A 15,698-nucleotide genomic window follows, 5' to 3' on the forward strand; every position below is an offset into this window, starting at 1 on the left:
AAATCTTTGGCTCCATCACTGCTCTGATAAAACATGAAAGCAAACCCACAGGTTGCTCTCAGGGTTTACCAACGAAATAACAAACCAGCAGCTCTCACTCAGTGAAGGACATAAAGAAACTCTAGAAAGCATGAAAAACATTCAAATCTAGTTCCATGTACCTATCCAGGGTTAGGCTGGCAACAGCTATTGATACAATTAGAAAAATAAAAAAAATTACTTACTATAACAATAAAATAATTTATTTCATTATTGGCCTATCATTTACTCCATTTTAATAATTTCTTAAAACTGTCATCTTTCAGTATAATTTGAATTACACACAACCTTCCTGGACAAGACATGGAACCATTTTTGCTTCCAGGGGATTTATTTGTCCCTTAACCGTAAACATCCATTGCCAAAGAATGGCAGCTCATGTTGTCACAGCCTTCTTAGTATGTCCTATAAGGAAGTGCATGCTTGTCCATGGCTGCCAAGAACATCCACCACCACAATGCTGTTTTTTTCTGCCTTGCAGCAGTTAACTGCTGGTGCTTTCAAACAACTCGGTGGGACTTCCCTCTGGGGTCTGCCAGGACAACTACACCCCAACAGGCAATACCTGAAGAAAAGAAAAAAAAAAAAAAATGCCTTTGGTATATTGCACTTTAGTTCACCCAGTGCTCTGTATTTTCTTTAACCACCGATTTGCTGAAAAACAGATCATTCCTGCTCCTTCCTTACAGGTCAGCGACCCTGTCCCGCCAAGTACCCTGCCCCCACTTCCCTAGTCCCTGCCCCCAACCTTTCCCCTCCTCCCCAGCCCCTGCCCCCCACCTCTCCCTCCTCCCCAGCCCCTGGCCCCCACCTCTCCCTCCTCCCTAGTCCCTGCCCCCACCTCTCCCTCCTCCCTAGCCCCCGTCCCCCACCTTTCCCCACTTCCCCAGGCCCCCACCTTTCCCCACTTCCCCAGCCCCCGCCCCCACCTCTCCCCACCTCCCCAGCCCCCGCCCCCCACTCCCCAGCCCCCGCCCCCACCTTTCCCCACCTCCCCAGCCCCCGCCCCACCCCGCTCACTGATGCCGAAGACCATCTGCGCTATGGCGCCTGGGGTGGGCGGGATTCCCTGTTTCATGGGCCTCCTGGCCAGCAGGTAGACGTAGGCGCCCGCCCCCATGAGCGCAGACCCAGACAGCAAGCGACAGCTCCAGCAGTTTTTAAAGGCAGAGTCCTGTGCGAGGGAGTCCGGCGCGGCTTTTGCAGGTGGGTTCGCGGGGGCAGCTGTGGATGAAGACCCGGGAAGCTCGGAAATCTCCGACAACGAGGACCCCATGTCAGAAAGGTGAACAGGGTCCGAAAGTTTGATTTGAACTGACGTAAAAGGCTGCCGGAAAGCAGTACACTGGCGTAGAAGCCGCAGGAGGGCCTCTGGGAAATGTAGTTGAGGTGTGCTAGGAGGCTGAGGGAACAGGGCGGAGCTGCTTCTGCCGCAGAAGCTTTTGGAGCCTGTAACCTAGAAGTCTAAAAGCCTAGGATGCCTCAGCCCGGTATTTTAGAAACTTTGTTTTAGACTACTTTCTGAAATTCTAGATTTTAGTCTCCTTAGAGGAGAAATATGGATCTTTAAGCTTTCTGACTAACACAAACTAAGGACCTGACATGAGGTATAAGAATCAAAGACTACATTTCCTATGTTCTTATTTATTTATTTATTTATTTGTTTGTTTGTTTGTTTGTTTTTCGAGATAGGGTTTCCCTATCCTGGAACTCACTTGGTAGCCCAGGCTGGCTGGCCTCACACTCACAGAGATCCACCTGGCTCTGCCTCCCGAGTGCTGGCATTAAAGGGCTTAACTACTGCAATTCCATGCAGTCCGCCCTTTCTCAACATACTAGTTCTCTCTATGGCAAAACTAGCACAGCTGTAGTTACAAACCAGCCTCTAGATCAGTACAGACTCAAAGTTTTTAAGGTATACACACTGTGAAAGAAATATAATCAAGATATTAAAAATGTGTTTGAATTTCCTGGATACTTTCAACCTCTCCTTGTTTATTAAAGATGCGCTCTCAATTTTGTCTAACTCATGATTTTGGTTCTCTTCAAGAGAAAATTGGGTGCAAACCCAAGTTAACGACATGAGGTGTAAGATTGTTTTCACAGTTTTGCATTTTTGTCATCTTCTCCTTTGAAAGGACTGAGAGATGGCTCTGTGGTTAAAGTGCTTGGAAGGCAGGAAGGAAATGTAAGATAAGTTCAGATGCCAAGAGCCCACATAATGTTGGGTGGGCATGGCAGCACATCTATCATTCTACCAATGAGATGAAGGTGAACCCCAGATTGTCTAGCTAAACTAGCCACGACTTTGAGCTCTGGATTCAGCTGAGAGCCCTTGCCTTAAAAGACACAACATGGAAAGCAATCGAGGGAGACTCTCGACACTAATCTCAGGCCTCCACATTCACCTGGGCCCACATAAAAATCTGCACCCACACGTGTGAACACACATACATGCACACCACACGTATGCAAAACAAATGATTATTTCATTCTGATTGCATCTTTGCAAATCAACAGATTTCACCACTCCTTTCTCTGCTTACAATTGGCTATACATTTCTTGTCCTTGTTGATCTCACCGGGCTATTAGTAAAAAATAAATTCTTAGGTAGAGTTCCCTCTGAACTGACAGCTTCTAACCTGAGGGGGGAATCCTAAAGACTCAGGAAGTAAACAAAATATACAAGGCTCAGGAAACACACTGGTCATTTCCTGAAACAATATCCACAAGGCCAGCCTTAACTTTATATATGCAGTAAACATTGCCTGGGAGAGGAGACTGTGACCCACAGAGTTGGTCTACTGTGGAGGGGCCCAAAACAGCTTGACCACACAGCTGCCATGATAAGCTTAGTGATCCAGACACAGCTTCAGTGACAGGCTTATTGGCAGGCAACACCTAGATCCAGGAAAAAGCTATAAGCTGACACTACCCAGGGATACACGCAGGGATGAGAAAGTACCTGACATCCCAAACATTGCAACCATTAGATAAGGTGGCCAGATGTCCTTGAGTCTAGCACACACCTATTTTTGTTTTACAGATACCCCTAGACAATTGTAAGCCAGTCAGGGTCCTGAACCCTGGAAACCCCCCTTGCCCCAACCTCTGCTATGATAAAAACCCTACCCTGCCTGGGCTCAGGGCTCTCTGCTCTCACCGATACATGGGACAGACAGACCAAACCCCAAGAGTTTGAGAACTTGAAAATAAAGGCTCTTTGCTTTTACATGATTTGGTCTCCATGGTAGTCTTTTAGGGGTCCCCAAGATCTGGGCATAACACTTACACATTGAGCAAAGAGTTCCAGAGGCACAGCTTTTATAAATTGTCCCATACTAGTGTACCTTTCAGCCATACAGTTGCCTTTGAGTCACCCGTACTTCTGGAAGCAACTCAGTAAATTTACTGGTTCACTAACTAAGCTTAGAGTCATTTCAGTAGTAGTGGTTTGTCCATCAGTGCTTTGTCTGGGATGAATACATTTTTGTTTTTATCTCCCAGGAAAAGTCACATGAGAAAAATGCATTTTAGAGTTCAGGTGCTTTCTTTTAGAGAAAATGGGTAAAAATAGAGCAACAGATTTAAAATGATTTTCTCATTCTGATTAGCATTTAAAATGTATATGTTGAAAAGGAATTTGCTACTTTAGTTTCTAAAATGAAATGTGATGTTTAAAAAGGCTGAAAATGGGGGCGGGGGAAGTCGTGGTATGTTTCTGCCAATGCAAAAGGCTAGATCGGACCAGATTGAAAACAGATAAATATGTGGGCGTGGCTCCTGGTTTAATTCACCATGCCCAAAGGTTAGGGCTAGAGAAGTCGCACACCCAAACTAAGGCAGGGAGGTTTTATAGACCTTAAGGGAGGGTTGATGGCATGCCAGCCAGGAGCTGGAACTGTGCCCAAGTATGGTCAAAAGCTAGATCCCTGGGTGCACATTTGGATGCCTTTCCTTTGTTAGTTTTTCAGTGTGGGTGGGGCTGGGGAAGTAGGGTAGATGGAGTTTTCCAGCTTATGCAAGGGTGAGTAGGGCTTCCAATGAACAACACGGACGATGAGATCAAACAAAATTGTGAAAAAACTGGGCTGACTGGCTGTTTAATTTAAAAGACTCCCTCTATTATAAGATAAATGTGTGTATGTGTGTGCAGATATAAATATATGCATATTTTCTGTAGATAGATATCTAGCTATATAGTTGTTCATATGTCCCCATGTATTATATCATAGAAAAACAAATATTCACAAAGTTTTGTTTCTGTACCTTTATGCTCCATACATCTGTGTACGAGGCATGAAACACAGACTATTTCTTATGGTTCACTCTATCTCAGATTTCCTTATGTATAAAAATGAGTTTGGAACCAAGTGCTAACTTTCCTGACTTAAAAATACTACTATTAAGAATCTCATGTGTATTAACATCCTGCTAAATAACTTACCAGATGATCTAACAGAATTTCAGTTAGAAATTCATGATTGGTGCTGCCAGTTTTCACTGTGTCTTTTTAGAGTGCATGCAATTTCTTTTTTACATGGCAGTGACTTACAAATGTTTTGATTATACATTCTTAAGTAAAAAAAGGTACATACTAGCATTATGCATTGTTATTATAAATTCTATGTAAGTATGCTAATTTATAAATATAAAGCAAGTAATAGAAATAGAATTTTCTGTATCTTATTATTGGCTTTTGCATAGTGTGTAATTTGAAATGACTTTATTCATATTTTACCTTCAATGTTAGCTTTTGTAGTGAACTCATTGGAGAACATATCTTTAATTCTTTGAAGTAATGCTATCAAATGGGTTTCTTTTTATGATTTCACACAGAGGATTAGTCTTTCCTGGAGATGAGCCTCCTACTTGGTTCTCCACTACCAAGTGGTCAGCCCTAAGAACAACCACATGCAAGCAACACTAAATGGACTAAGTAACCTTTATATACTTGTACATTTTCTTGTGTGTATTTGTGTGTGTGTGTGTGTGTGTGTGTGTGTGTGTGTGTGTGACAATAAAGAGAGGCCATGGCTTTGGGAGGGAGCAGGGTGGGTGGCATGAGAGAAGCAGGGGAAAGAAGAGGGAGGGGGAATCATGTAAATATTTTTCACATGTATGAAAATTTAAGAAATTAATTTAATGAAAAAATGAGCAAAGGAGTCATCTTTTGACAAATATCTATTATGCTAAATAAACTTTAACATAATGAAAAAATAGACTGTAGCACACATTCGAACTCCCCAGGAACAAAGAATTCTTATTGTTTAATCTGTTTATTTAAGGTACCTTTCAATGTGATTGACTCAAGTGAATGATTTTAAATATTTTTCAGGGTTGTTTTACTCTGATATTGTTCTAAAATTTAATAGTGACTTCTACAGAACCCATGTCTTAAAACTGCAGAGCATGTTGAAATGAGATGGACCAACATAATTTTGACTGGAAATTATTGGAAGGGTAAAGATACTGTTTGAGAGAAATGAAGCATTAGGGTTTGAGGACAGGGCCAGAGACTGATGGAAGCATGTGGGCTGCTGCTAAATGACGGGTGTGTTTACTGAGAAAAAGGAATCATCTCTAAGATGAAGACTACTTGATCATGGTAAATGATGTTTTATGTATTCTTGGATTCTGTTTGCAAATATTTCATTGAGCATTTTTGCATCTATGTTCATGAGAGAAATTGGTCTGTAATTACCTTTCTTTGTTATGTCTTCCTGTGGTTTGGATGTTGTGGTCCAAGGTTCTGAATCAATGCCAGCAGATACAAGAGGTTCCACAAAGCAAGATTTATTAGCCAGGTAGTGATGGTGCAAGACTCTTATCCCAGCACTCAGGAGGCATAGAAAGGCAAATCTCTCAGAGTTTGAGGCCAGCCTAACCTACAGAGTGAGTTCCAGGACAACCAAAGCTACACAATAAAAGCCTGTCTCAAAAAAACAAAACAAAACAAAACAAAACAAAAAACAAAAACAAAAACAAAAACCCCCAAAAGCAACAAAACCAAACAAACAAACAAAAAAGATTTATTGCAGGGTAGCACTACAGAAACTGATTGATCAGAGACCAAAGTACAGACTCCAGAGCTGCCTGTATTCCCCAATGTTCATTTCAGCAAGTATTTAAGCCTCAAACACACAAATCTGTGCCAAGTCATAGGTACATTTTTCCATCAATCAGGATTCAAAGATTAGGGGCTTTCCCTACAAGTTCCTTCATTGTCAACTGACATAGAATGTAAGCTTTCAGTCCAACCAGTCAGATTACTTTGTTCTTTCTGTTGTTAGGAACAGCTGTAATGTTTTTAGAGAATTATAGATGCATAACAGACTATGTCTATTGTTTACAGAGGACGTGGTTCAGCTATTGGCATGTCAACCAGCTATCCTAGGACTTGGTGCGTGCGTGTGTGTGTGTGTGTGTGTGTGTGTGTGTGTGTGTGTGTGTGTGTATGTATTCCTCTTTCCCTTCCTTTGATTTTGCTGGTCTGAGAATATTTATTCCCTTTGTTTTCATGGCTGTAGTTAACCTCCTTAGGTTGGAATATTCCTTTTAGCAACCCCTGTAGAGCTGGATTTCTAGATAAATAGTACTTACATTTGGTTTTAGCATGGGATATTTTATTTTTTCCATCTGTGGTGGTTGAAAGTTTTGCTGATTATATAGTCTGAAGAGGCATCTGCAGCCCCTTAGAATCTGCAGCAATCTGTCCAGGACCTTCTGAGTTTTAGAGTTGCTATGAGAAATCAGTTGTAATTCTAATCGTTCTCCCTTAAAATGTACTTGGTTTTTTTCTCTTGCAGCTCTTAGTATTCTTTCTTTTTTTCTGTATGTTTAGTGTTTTGATTTCTTTTTATTTAAAAAAAATTCATTTTACAAACCAATCACAGATCCCCCTCACATCCCTCCTCTTGCACCCCCACAGCCTCCCCTCTCGACCCATCCCCCATCTCCTCCTCCAAAAGGGTAAGGCCATCCATGGGGAGTCAGCAAAGTACATTCAGTTGAAGCAAGACTAGGCCTCTCCCCACTGCATCAAGGGTGAGCAGGGCATCTGACCAGAGGTAATGGGCTTCAGTAAGTCAGCTCATGCACCAGGGATAGATCCTGATCCCACTGCCTGGAGCCCCTGAAAAAGACCAAGCTACACAACTGTCTCCAATATGCAGAGGGTCTAGTCCAGTTCCATTCAGGTTCTGAAGCTGTTGGTCTAAAGTTCATGAGTTCCAATAAGCTTGGTTCAGTTGTCTATGTAGATTTCCCCATCATGATCTTGATCCCCCTTGCTTATATAATACCTCCTCCATCTCTTTGACTGGACTCTGGAAGTTCGGCCTGGTGCTTGGCTGTGGATCTCTGCCTCAGTTTACTGGATGAAGGCTTTATAATGACAGGATATTCACTAATCTGATTACAGAACCAGTTTAAGCACCCTCTCCACCAGTGCTAGTAGTCTAAGCTGGGGTCATCTTTTTGGATTCCTGGGAATTTCCCTAGCATCAGGTTTCTCCCTTACTTAAGTCTCCCTCTATCATGATATCTCTTTCATTGCTCTCCCATTCTATCTCCCCCCCAGCTCAAAATCCCATTCCCTATGTTCTCCTCCCCCATCTCCTCCCCTCTAGTGCTCCCCCCCCCCATTCCCAGGTTACTCATGGAGATCTCTTTCCCTTTCCCAGGATGTTCCATGTATCCCTCTTAGAGTCCTCCTTGTTACCTAGCTTCTCTGGAGCTTGAGTTGTAGTCTGGTTATCCTTTGATTTATTTCTAGTATCCACTTATAAGTGAATGCATACCATGTTTGTCTCTCTGAGTCTGGGTTATCTCACTCAGGATGATATTTTCTAGTTCCATTCATTTGCCTGCCAATTTCATGAGGCCATTTTTGTTTTGTTTTGTTTGTTTTTTATAGCTGAGTAATACTCCATTGTGTATATGTACCACATTTTCTTTATCTATTCTTTGGTTGAGAGGCATCTAGGTTGTTTCCTAGTTCTGTCTATTACAAATAATGCTGTTATGAACATAGTTGATCAAATGTCCTTGTAGTATGATTGAGCATCCCTTGGGTATATGCCCAAGAGTGGAATCATTGGGTCTTGAAGTAGATTGATTTTCAATTTTCTGAGAAGTCACCATACTGATTTCCAAAGTGGCTATGCAGATTGACTCCAACAGTGGAAGAGTGTTCCCCCTTGCTCCACATCCTCTCCAATGTAAGCTTTCATCAGTGTTTTTAATCACAGCCATTCTGAAAGGTGTAAGATGGTATCTCAGAGTCATTTTGATTTCCATTTTCTTGATGACTAAGGATGTTGAACGATTCCTAAAATGTTTTTCAGCTGTTTGAGATTCTTTGGTTGAGAATTCTCTGTTTAGCTCTGTAGCCCATTTTTTAATTGGATTGTTTGTAATTTTGATGACTAGTTTCTTTAGTTCTTTATATATTTTTGAAGATTAGTTCTCTGTCAGATGTGGGATGGGTGAAGATCTTTTCCCATTCTGTAGGCTGTCATTTTGTCTTGTTTACCATGTCTTTTGCCGTACAGAAGCTTCTAAGTTTCAGGAGGTCCCATTTTATTTATTGTTGCTCTCAGTGTCTATGCCACTGGTGTTATATTTAGGAAGTGGTCTCCTGTGCCAATATGTTCAAGAGTTCTTCCTACTTTCTCTTCTATCAGGTTTGGTATAGCTGGATTTATGTTTAGGTCTTTGATCCACTTGGACTTTGAGTTTTGTGCATGATGATAGATATGGATCTATTTACAATCTTCAGTATGTTGATGTCCAGTTATATTAGCACCATTTGTTGAAGATGCTTTCTTTTTTCCATTGTACAATTTTGGCTTCTTTGTCAAAAATCAGGTGTTCATAAGTGTGTGTATTAATGTCAGGGTCTTTAGTTTGATTCCATTGGTCCACATGTCAATTTTTTTGTTTTGTTTTTGTTTTTTGTTTTTGTTTGTTTGTTTGTTTGTTTGAGACAGGATGTCTCTGTAGCTTTGGAGCCTGTAGACCAGGCTGGCCTCAAACTCACAGAGATCCACATGGCTCTGCCTCCTGAGTGTTGGGATTACAGGCATGCGCCACCACCGCCCGGCCCACATGTCAATTTTTATGCCAATACCAAGCTGTTTTTATTACCATAGTTCTATAGTAGAGCTTGAAGTCAGGGATGGTGATGCCTATAGAAGTTGCTTTATTGTACAAGATTGTTTTGGATGTCCTAGGTTTTTTGTTTTTCCATATGAAGTTGAGTATTTTTCTTTCAGGGTCTGTGATGAATTGTGTGGGATTTTCATGGGGATTGCATTGAATCTGTAGAATGCTTTTGGTAAGATTGCCATTTTGATTATGTTGGTTCTACCTATCTATAAGCATGAGAGATCTTTCCATTTTCTGATATCTTCTACAATCTCTCTTTCTTCAAGAACTTAAAGTTCTTCTCATACAAGTCTTTCACTTGTTTGGTTAGAGTTACTTCAGGGTATTTTATATTATTTATGGCTATTGTAAATGGGGATGTTTTTCTGATTTCTTTCTAGGCCCATTTATCATTTGTATATAGGAGGGCTAATGATTTTTTTTGAGTAAATCTTGTCACATTACTGAAGATGTTTATCAATTGTAGGAGTTCCCTGTTAGAATCTTTGGGGATACTTATGTAAACTATCATGTTATTATGTGCTAAGGGACTTTCCTTTGTGGTCTTATCTACTTAATGTTCTGTAAGCTTCATGTATCTTTATAGGCATGTCCTTCTTTATATTAGAAAATTTTTCTTCTATGGTTTTGTTGAAAATATCTTTTGGGCCCTTGAACTCAGATACTTTTCTTTCTCTATGTCTATTATTTTTAGATTTTGGCTTTTCATACTCTCCAAGATTTCTGGATGTTTTGTTTCAGGATATTTCTAGATTTCACATTTTCTTTGACTGCTGTATTGACATTTTTTCCTTATAATATCTTCAATGCCTGGGATTCTTTATTCTTTATTCTATCTCTTGTATTCTACTAGGGAAGGTTGATAGTTTCTGTTCAAATTCCCAATTTTTTAATTTCCACCATTCCCTTAGTTTGACTTTTCTTCATTGATTATACTTTTCAGGTCTCAAACAGTTTTATTCATTGCCTTGCACTGTTTGTTTTTGTTTTCCTAGGTTTCTTTAAAGGATTTACTCATTTTCTTAGACTGTTTGTTTGTGTTTTCCTAGATTTCTTTAAGGAATTTATTCATTTCTTCACACTGTGTTTTCCTGGATTTCTTTATGGAGCTCTATCATCTTCATACAGGCTGCTTTTAGGTCTTTCTCTTGGCTTTCAGCAATGTTAGAATATTCAGTTTCTGCTGTAATAGGATTTCTGGGCATCAGTGGAGACTTATTGTCTGGGCTGTGATTGATTGTCTTTTTATACTGACATCTAGGTATCTGGGATTAGAGTAATTATAGGCCTGGGTGACAATATCTCCTTTTGTCCCTGTTGAATGAGTGTTTTGTTCCTTGGTTTCTGCTTCTTTCCTGTACTTTGCAGGAATGTGGTAGCTGTGTGCTGCCTGGTAGGAAATTGTCTGTTGACCTATTTCCCCAGCATGATAAGTTTGTGTGATCCCAGAGTATGCCTGCTAATGTTGGAGGCTAAGATAATGGAAAGAATTGAGGAAGGAAAGTTGGAGAAGTTCTTTATGGTCTATTATTAGAGAGCAAAGGTGGACCACAACAGATTTTCTGCTATTGAACTGGAGATGAGACTGGGGGCAGGTTGAATCTGGAGGAGCAGAAAAAAAAAGGTGAATATCAGTCTATGTGTTTTCCTGATGAGAGTGGCCCTTGGGTTAGCTAGGGTTCCTGTTTGGATTTGGGGCTAGGATAAGCAATGTGTGGTGATGGTTACAAAGGGAAGATCTGTGCATTCTACAGGAGATAAAACAGCTAGATGGGGAAGACTTTCATGGGTTTCTGTTGCATTGCTGGGGATGAAACTGGGGCATTAGATCTGGGGTAACAAAGGAAATTTTCTTCTGTAAAAGTATGTGAAAAAATTCTTCTAAAATACCTCAACTGAAATTTCTGTAAGTGTGTCTGTGATAATATATCAACCACATCTAAGACAAAAAGATGAAATGAGAGATGGATTTTTAACTTTCATGGTTGAGGTTTATTTAGAAGATGCCACAGATGACACTTTTCTCCTACTCATTTGGGCCTTCATCTGTTTAAAGGATTTTCCCTGTACCATTCTTGCATACTCTTCAGTAGCTGCTTCTTGTAAGGATCTGCTTGTGATTCCAGTGATAAGTGGACCTGTTCAGACAGATTCAACTCATAGGTTTATGAAAGTATGTCCACCCTTTTACTTTAAGAAATTGCCTATGCATATTACTCTGAAACAAATGTGGTTTTTTTTGTTTTTTGTTTTGTTTTTTTCTCCATTGTTAATGAGTATGTTTGAGATAACCTTCATTACTCCCATAGATGTTGGTATGGGTAATAGTCCAGGTTGTGGCCTGTAACTTCAGCAACATTGAAGAGAAATAACAGAGATGTGTAACATGATGGGGCCTCTCCCCTGTGATTTAGGAGCCTGGAATGAATGCAGAGGAACAACAGTCTCATGAGGATGTCATGTTTCTTCTTGTAGTGTTGCCAAAGTAAGCCTTTTCAATGTCTTTCTTTCTCCAAACATAATTCACTGATATACATACTTCAGTTTAACTAATCCATTTTAAACTTTTTATATTTCTTACTCAATGCATTTATGGATATGTTGGTTCTCATCATAATCCTATTTCTATCCTTATACATGTGGTGACTTCATTTTTTTTTCTCTTATTGCTTTTAGAAATTAATATAATATATATAATATATAATATATATTTTTTATTTTTTTATTTTTTTTTTTCCTGGAATGTTGGTGACATCTGGTCCTGGGCAGCTGTAGAGGAGCATGTCTCGGGCTATGGCACTACCACAGCTGGGATTGGCGTTGATGTCCACAGCCTGTGTTGCCACCAAAGGCCACAAAAGTACCCAGCTTCTGGGCTGGCACCTGAGGGCATATCAGTGCCTGAAGGTCATACTGTTGCCAGGGCCATAGAGATCTGTGCTGTCCCTGTGGCCATGGTGATGTCCAGGTTTGAGCTGTGGCCAATGACCATGTCTGGGTCCTACTGCAGCTAGGATCTGTGTTGAGGTCCATCGCCCCTGTTATCACAGGGGCCCATGTGAACCATGTGTTGAAGTATGAGGGCTGTGCTGAACTGGTCCTGCCACTCACTAGCCTGGGGAGAGCCGCACCCCTTTTCACTGCAGATCTGACTCCAGTAGCCCTGGGATGCACAAGCCCCCTGCTGGCCCTAAGATAGCAGACCCCAATTACAGGAGGAGAGCTGTCCCCGCCACTCAATGGGGAGCCAGCCCCACATACACACACTTGGAAAAGTTGGACCCTCACCATGAGCATGGGAGTGGTAGCTCTCTCAGTCATCTGAGAGGGTTGGTCCCAGCTGCTGGGACTGACCAACTCAACTACCAGTCAAGCACACATCCCAGGCTTTCTTTGATTAGGCACTCCTTAACATCTTCCCCATCCATGACCTGCTGGAGTGCATGAAGGGACTGGTGTTATAGAAGCATAGCCACAGGCTCTCCATGACGGGGCAACAGCAGGATATCCAAAAGGGGTTTGGGTGAGGGTCTAATATTGATGGTATAACAGAAGCCGAAGGCTTTGAACCTGACCAACAACATATCACACAATGAACATTTGTAAGTAAAGCTGTCTGGACAAAAGGGTATATTGAAGGACACACAGCAGCTCCCATGCTACTAAGATGAATGAAGAAGCAATGGAGAGGTGAGGAAGAGGAAGGGGTGACGTATTTTTTGTTTGCTTGATTTTGTTTTGCTTTTGTTTTGTTCATTTTTAATTAATATTCTTATTTGTATTTATTTATTAATTATCATCATCATCATTATTGTTATTATGTTTCTTTTTAAGTGTTCCTTTGAAGGGAGACTCTACAAGGATGAAGGGCAGATACAGGGACTAGGAAATAAGGGGGACTGGAGTGCATGATGTGAAATTTCCAAAGAATCAAAAAATATGTTAATTAAAAAAGAATTGAAGCCGGGCGGTGGTGGCGCACGCCTTTAATCCCAGCACTCGGGAGGCAGAGGCAGGCGAATATTTGTGAGTTCGAGGCCAGCTTGGTACACAGAGAAACCCTGTCTCGAAAAACAAACAAACAAACAAACAAACAAACAAAAACAACAACAACAAAAGAATTGAAATATCACCTTACTAGATTTTCCTTTGATGAGTATGTAGTGTCCATCCTGATCTCTTTTGCTTATTTTTGGTCTGAAGTCTATTTTGATAAGTATTAAACTGGCTACACCAGCTTGCTTCTTTTGAAAACAAAACAAAAACAAAAAAAAGAAATATCTATATGTGCATATGTACATACACAGATACGTATATACATATATGTATATTTAGTTCTTTGGAAATTTTTTCAATATGTTTTGATCATATTCACTTTCCCTCTTTCAATTTCACCAAGATTCACCCCCATTTTTTCCATTTCCTATCCATCCACTTTTGCATCCTTTGTTTTCTCCTCTCAAAGCCAATTTGTGCTACCCAAATAGTTTTGGATGTTTGGCCTTCCACTGGAGCATGGCTGACTTATCAGGCGTTACGCTCTTAAAGGAAACTCTTTCCCTCTTCCAGTAACTAACAATTGCCACTAGCTTTTCGGCTATGGATGGGGTTGTGTGCCCAGCTCCCTTGTCTATGCTAGTATTTACTGTGTCTTGAGCTTGCACAGATCTTTTGAATGCTGTCTCAATCACTATATGTTTATATGTGCTGCTTCACTCCTGCACAGAAGACATTTTCTTTCTTGTAGTCATCCTCCACCTCTTCTTTTGATATTTTTTTTTCATTCCTTTTTCTCAAAGAATCTCTGAGCCTTTGGAGGAGAGGCGTGGCGTATATATGTTCTGATTAGGGCTAAGCATTCTGCATTCCCTTATTCTCTGCATCTTGATCAGTTGTGGGTATCTGTGTTCATCACTATTTATTGCAAATAAAACTTCTCTGATGTGTGTTGAGAGATCCATTAGTCTGTGGGTCAAAAAATAAGTCATGAGAATTTTGCTCATTACTATACTCATTTAATGGAATAATAATAGTAGGTTTTCTCCCAGGGTCTATGACTCATCTAGCCACAGATTATTGGCTCATTAATTATGACAAGTATGGGCTCATTTTGTAGCGCAGGCCCTAAATTCAATCAGAAAGTGGTTGGTTTCTACTGTGACATTTTGCCGCTATTGCAAGTAGGTATATCTTGTCAGTCCTTATTATAGATCACAGGGTTAATAGCTCAGTAAGACTGATGATTACTTTTTTCTTATGATAACATCCATAGCACCTTCCAGAATTATGTAAGCTTGCCAGTCAAATTAAATCTTCAAGGTCAGTACCAGATTGATTAATCCATATTCTATGATTCAGGTATATGGTGTCTACAGCAGTGGGAAGGGGGTGGGGTGAGGACAGCCATCAGCAAATTGTGGAGGATAACCAAGAGCATGGGCAATATCTTGTAATATTTGAGGTCTTTTTAATCTCATTGACCAACAACTCCAAAAAATGTAACCTATTGCTAGAACTCCCTTCACTTCTTCTATTCCAGTTGACAATTGATACTTTACCTTCTTGTATTGTGTAATAATCTATTCCTAAATTCTCTTACTTACGTTTTGAAATCATGTTTCACTGCTTTCTAATTTTTTGAATTAAGGGAGAAGTTTTTGATGATGAGTTATGTGCTTTCTGATAATATTTTTCTGAAGACTAATTTGAATAAACCATTTACTTTTCTAATTTAGTTCATTCTTTTTTTTTCTTTACTGTATCTTTATCTCCTTTTGATTCCTTTTAAATTAAGTACCTTCAAAAATATTTTTATAGCAACCAGGTAGACAGATTTATTAGAATAGGATTAGACTTTAGTTCTATGCCAACTAGGAGTACCTCTGGGATGCAGAGAGTGGTATGTGAACTCACATAACCTCATTATCTCATCAGTAGGTGACATGGCTAACTTTGAAGAGGCTTCATGATTCAGTCCTTTGATACTATGCTACCAAGAGACCAATTGCTTCCCATGCATGTGGCTCCTTGGTTTTCCTATTGATATTTTCTCTTCATTCATGGAGCAGAACTGGATTTTGTGATCTAGCTTTTCATCTTGAACTGTCTTCACCTTCAAAATCTATACTTTCCTTATTATCACTTGAACTGAAGCCCTTCCTCTGATGTCTCTTCTGCCCAACTCAGACTCATGCAGTCACTGTAACACTGGTGATCTCATATATACTTCTTATAATATGGTATCATTTTATCTCATTCCCTGCTAATTAGAATGATCAGACACTCATCTTGACCTTCTTTTAGACATATACATAGAATGAAATTAGTCTTTTTTGTATTTGGAAATGCAAAGCTATTTACTAATTTAATATTGCATATTTTATAAAAATATAGCCTATTTTAACTGAAAGTTCTACTGATGGAGAGCAATTATAAATATAAGAAAAATAAATAAGAAAGATCAAGTGAGGTATCTTTGTTACTGTTC

At 40.1% G+C, this 15,698-nt stretch overlaps 1 protein-coding gene across 1 annotated transcript; it reads right to left on the reverse strand.

Moving 5' to 3' along the window:
• Nucleotides 1–238: 238 nt before the first annotated feature.
• Nucleotides 239–1,365, reverse strand: Dmac1 (distal membrane arm assembly complex 1). The gene is made up of 2 exons (XM_036178895.1): nucleotides 1,060–1,365; nucleotides 239–604 (listed from the first exon to the last, which is right to left on the reverse strand). Exons 1-2 carry the CDS (start codon nucleotides 1,313–1,315, stop codon nucleotides 540–542), a joined length of 321 nt encoding a protein of 106 aa, XP_036034788.1. The 5' UTR covers nucleotides 1,316–1,365; the 3' UTR covers nucleotides 239–539.
• Nucleotides 1,366–15,698: the final 14,333 nt, after the last annotated feature.

The sequence above is a fragment of the Onychomys torridus genome, chromosome 2, assembly GCF_903995425.1.
Source record: "Onychomys torridus chromosome 2, mOncTor1.1, whole genome shotgun sequence".
NCBI classification, from domain to species: Eukaryota; Metazoa; Chordata; class Mammalia; order Rodentia; family Cricetidae; genus Onychomys; species Onychomys torridus.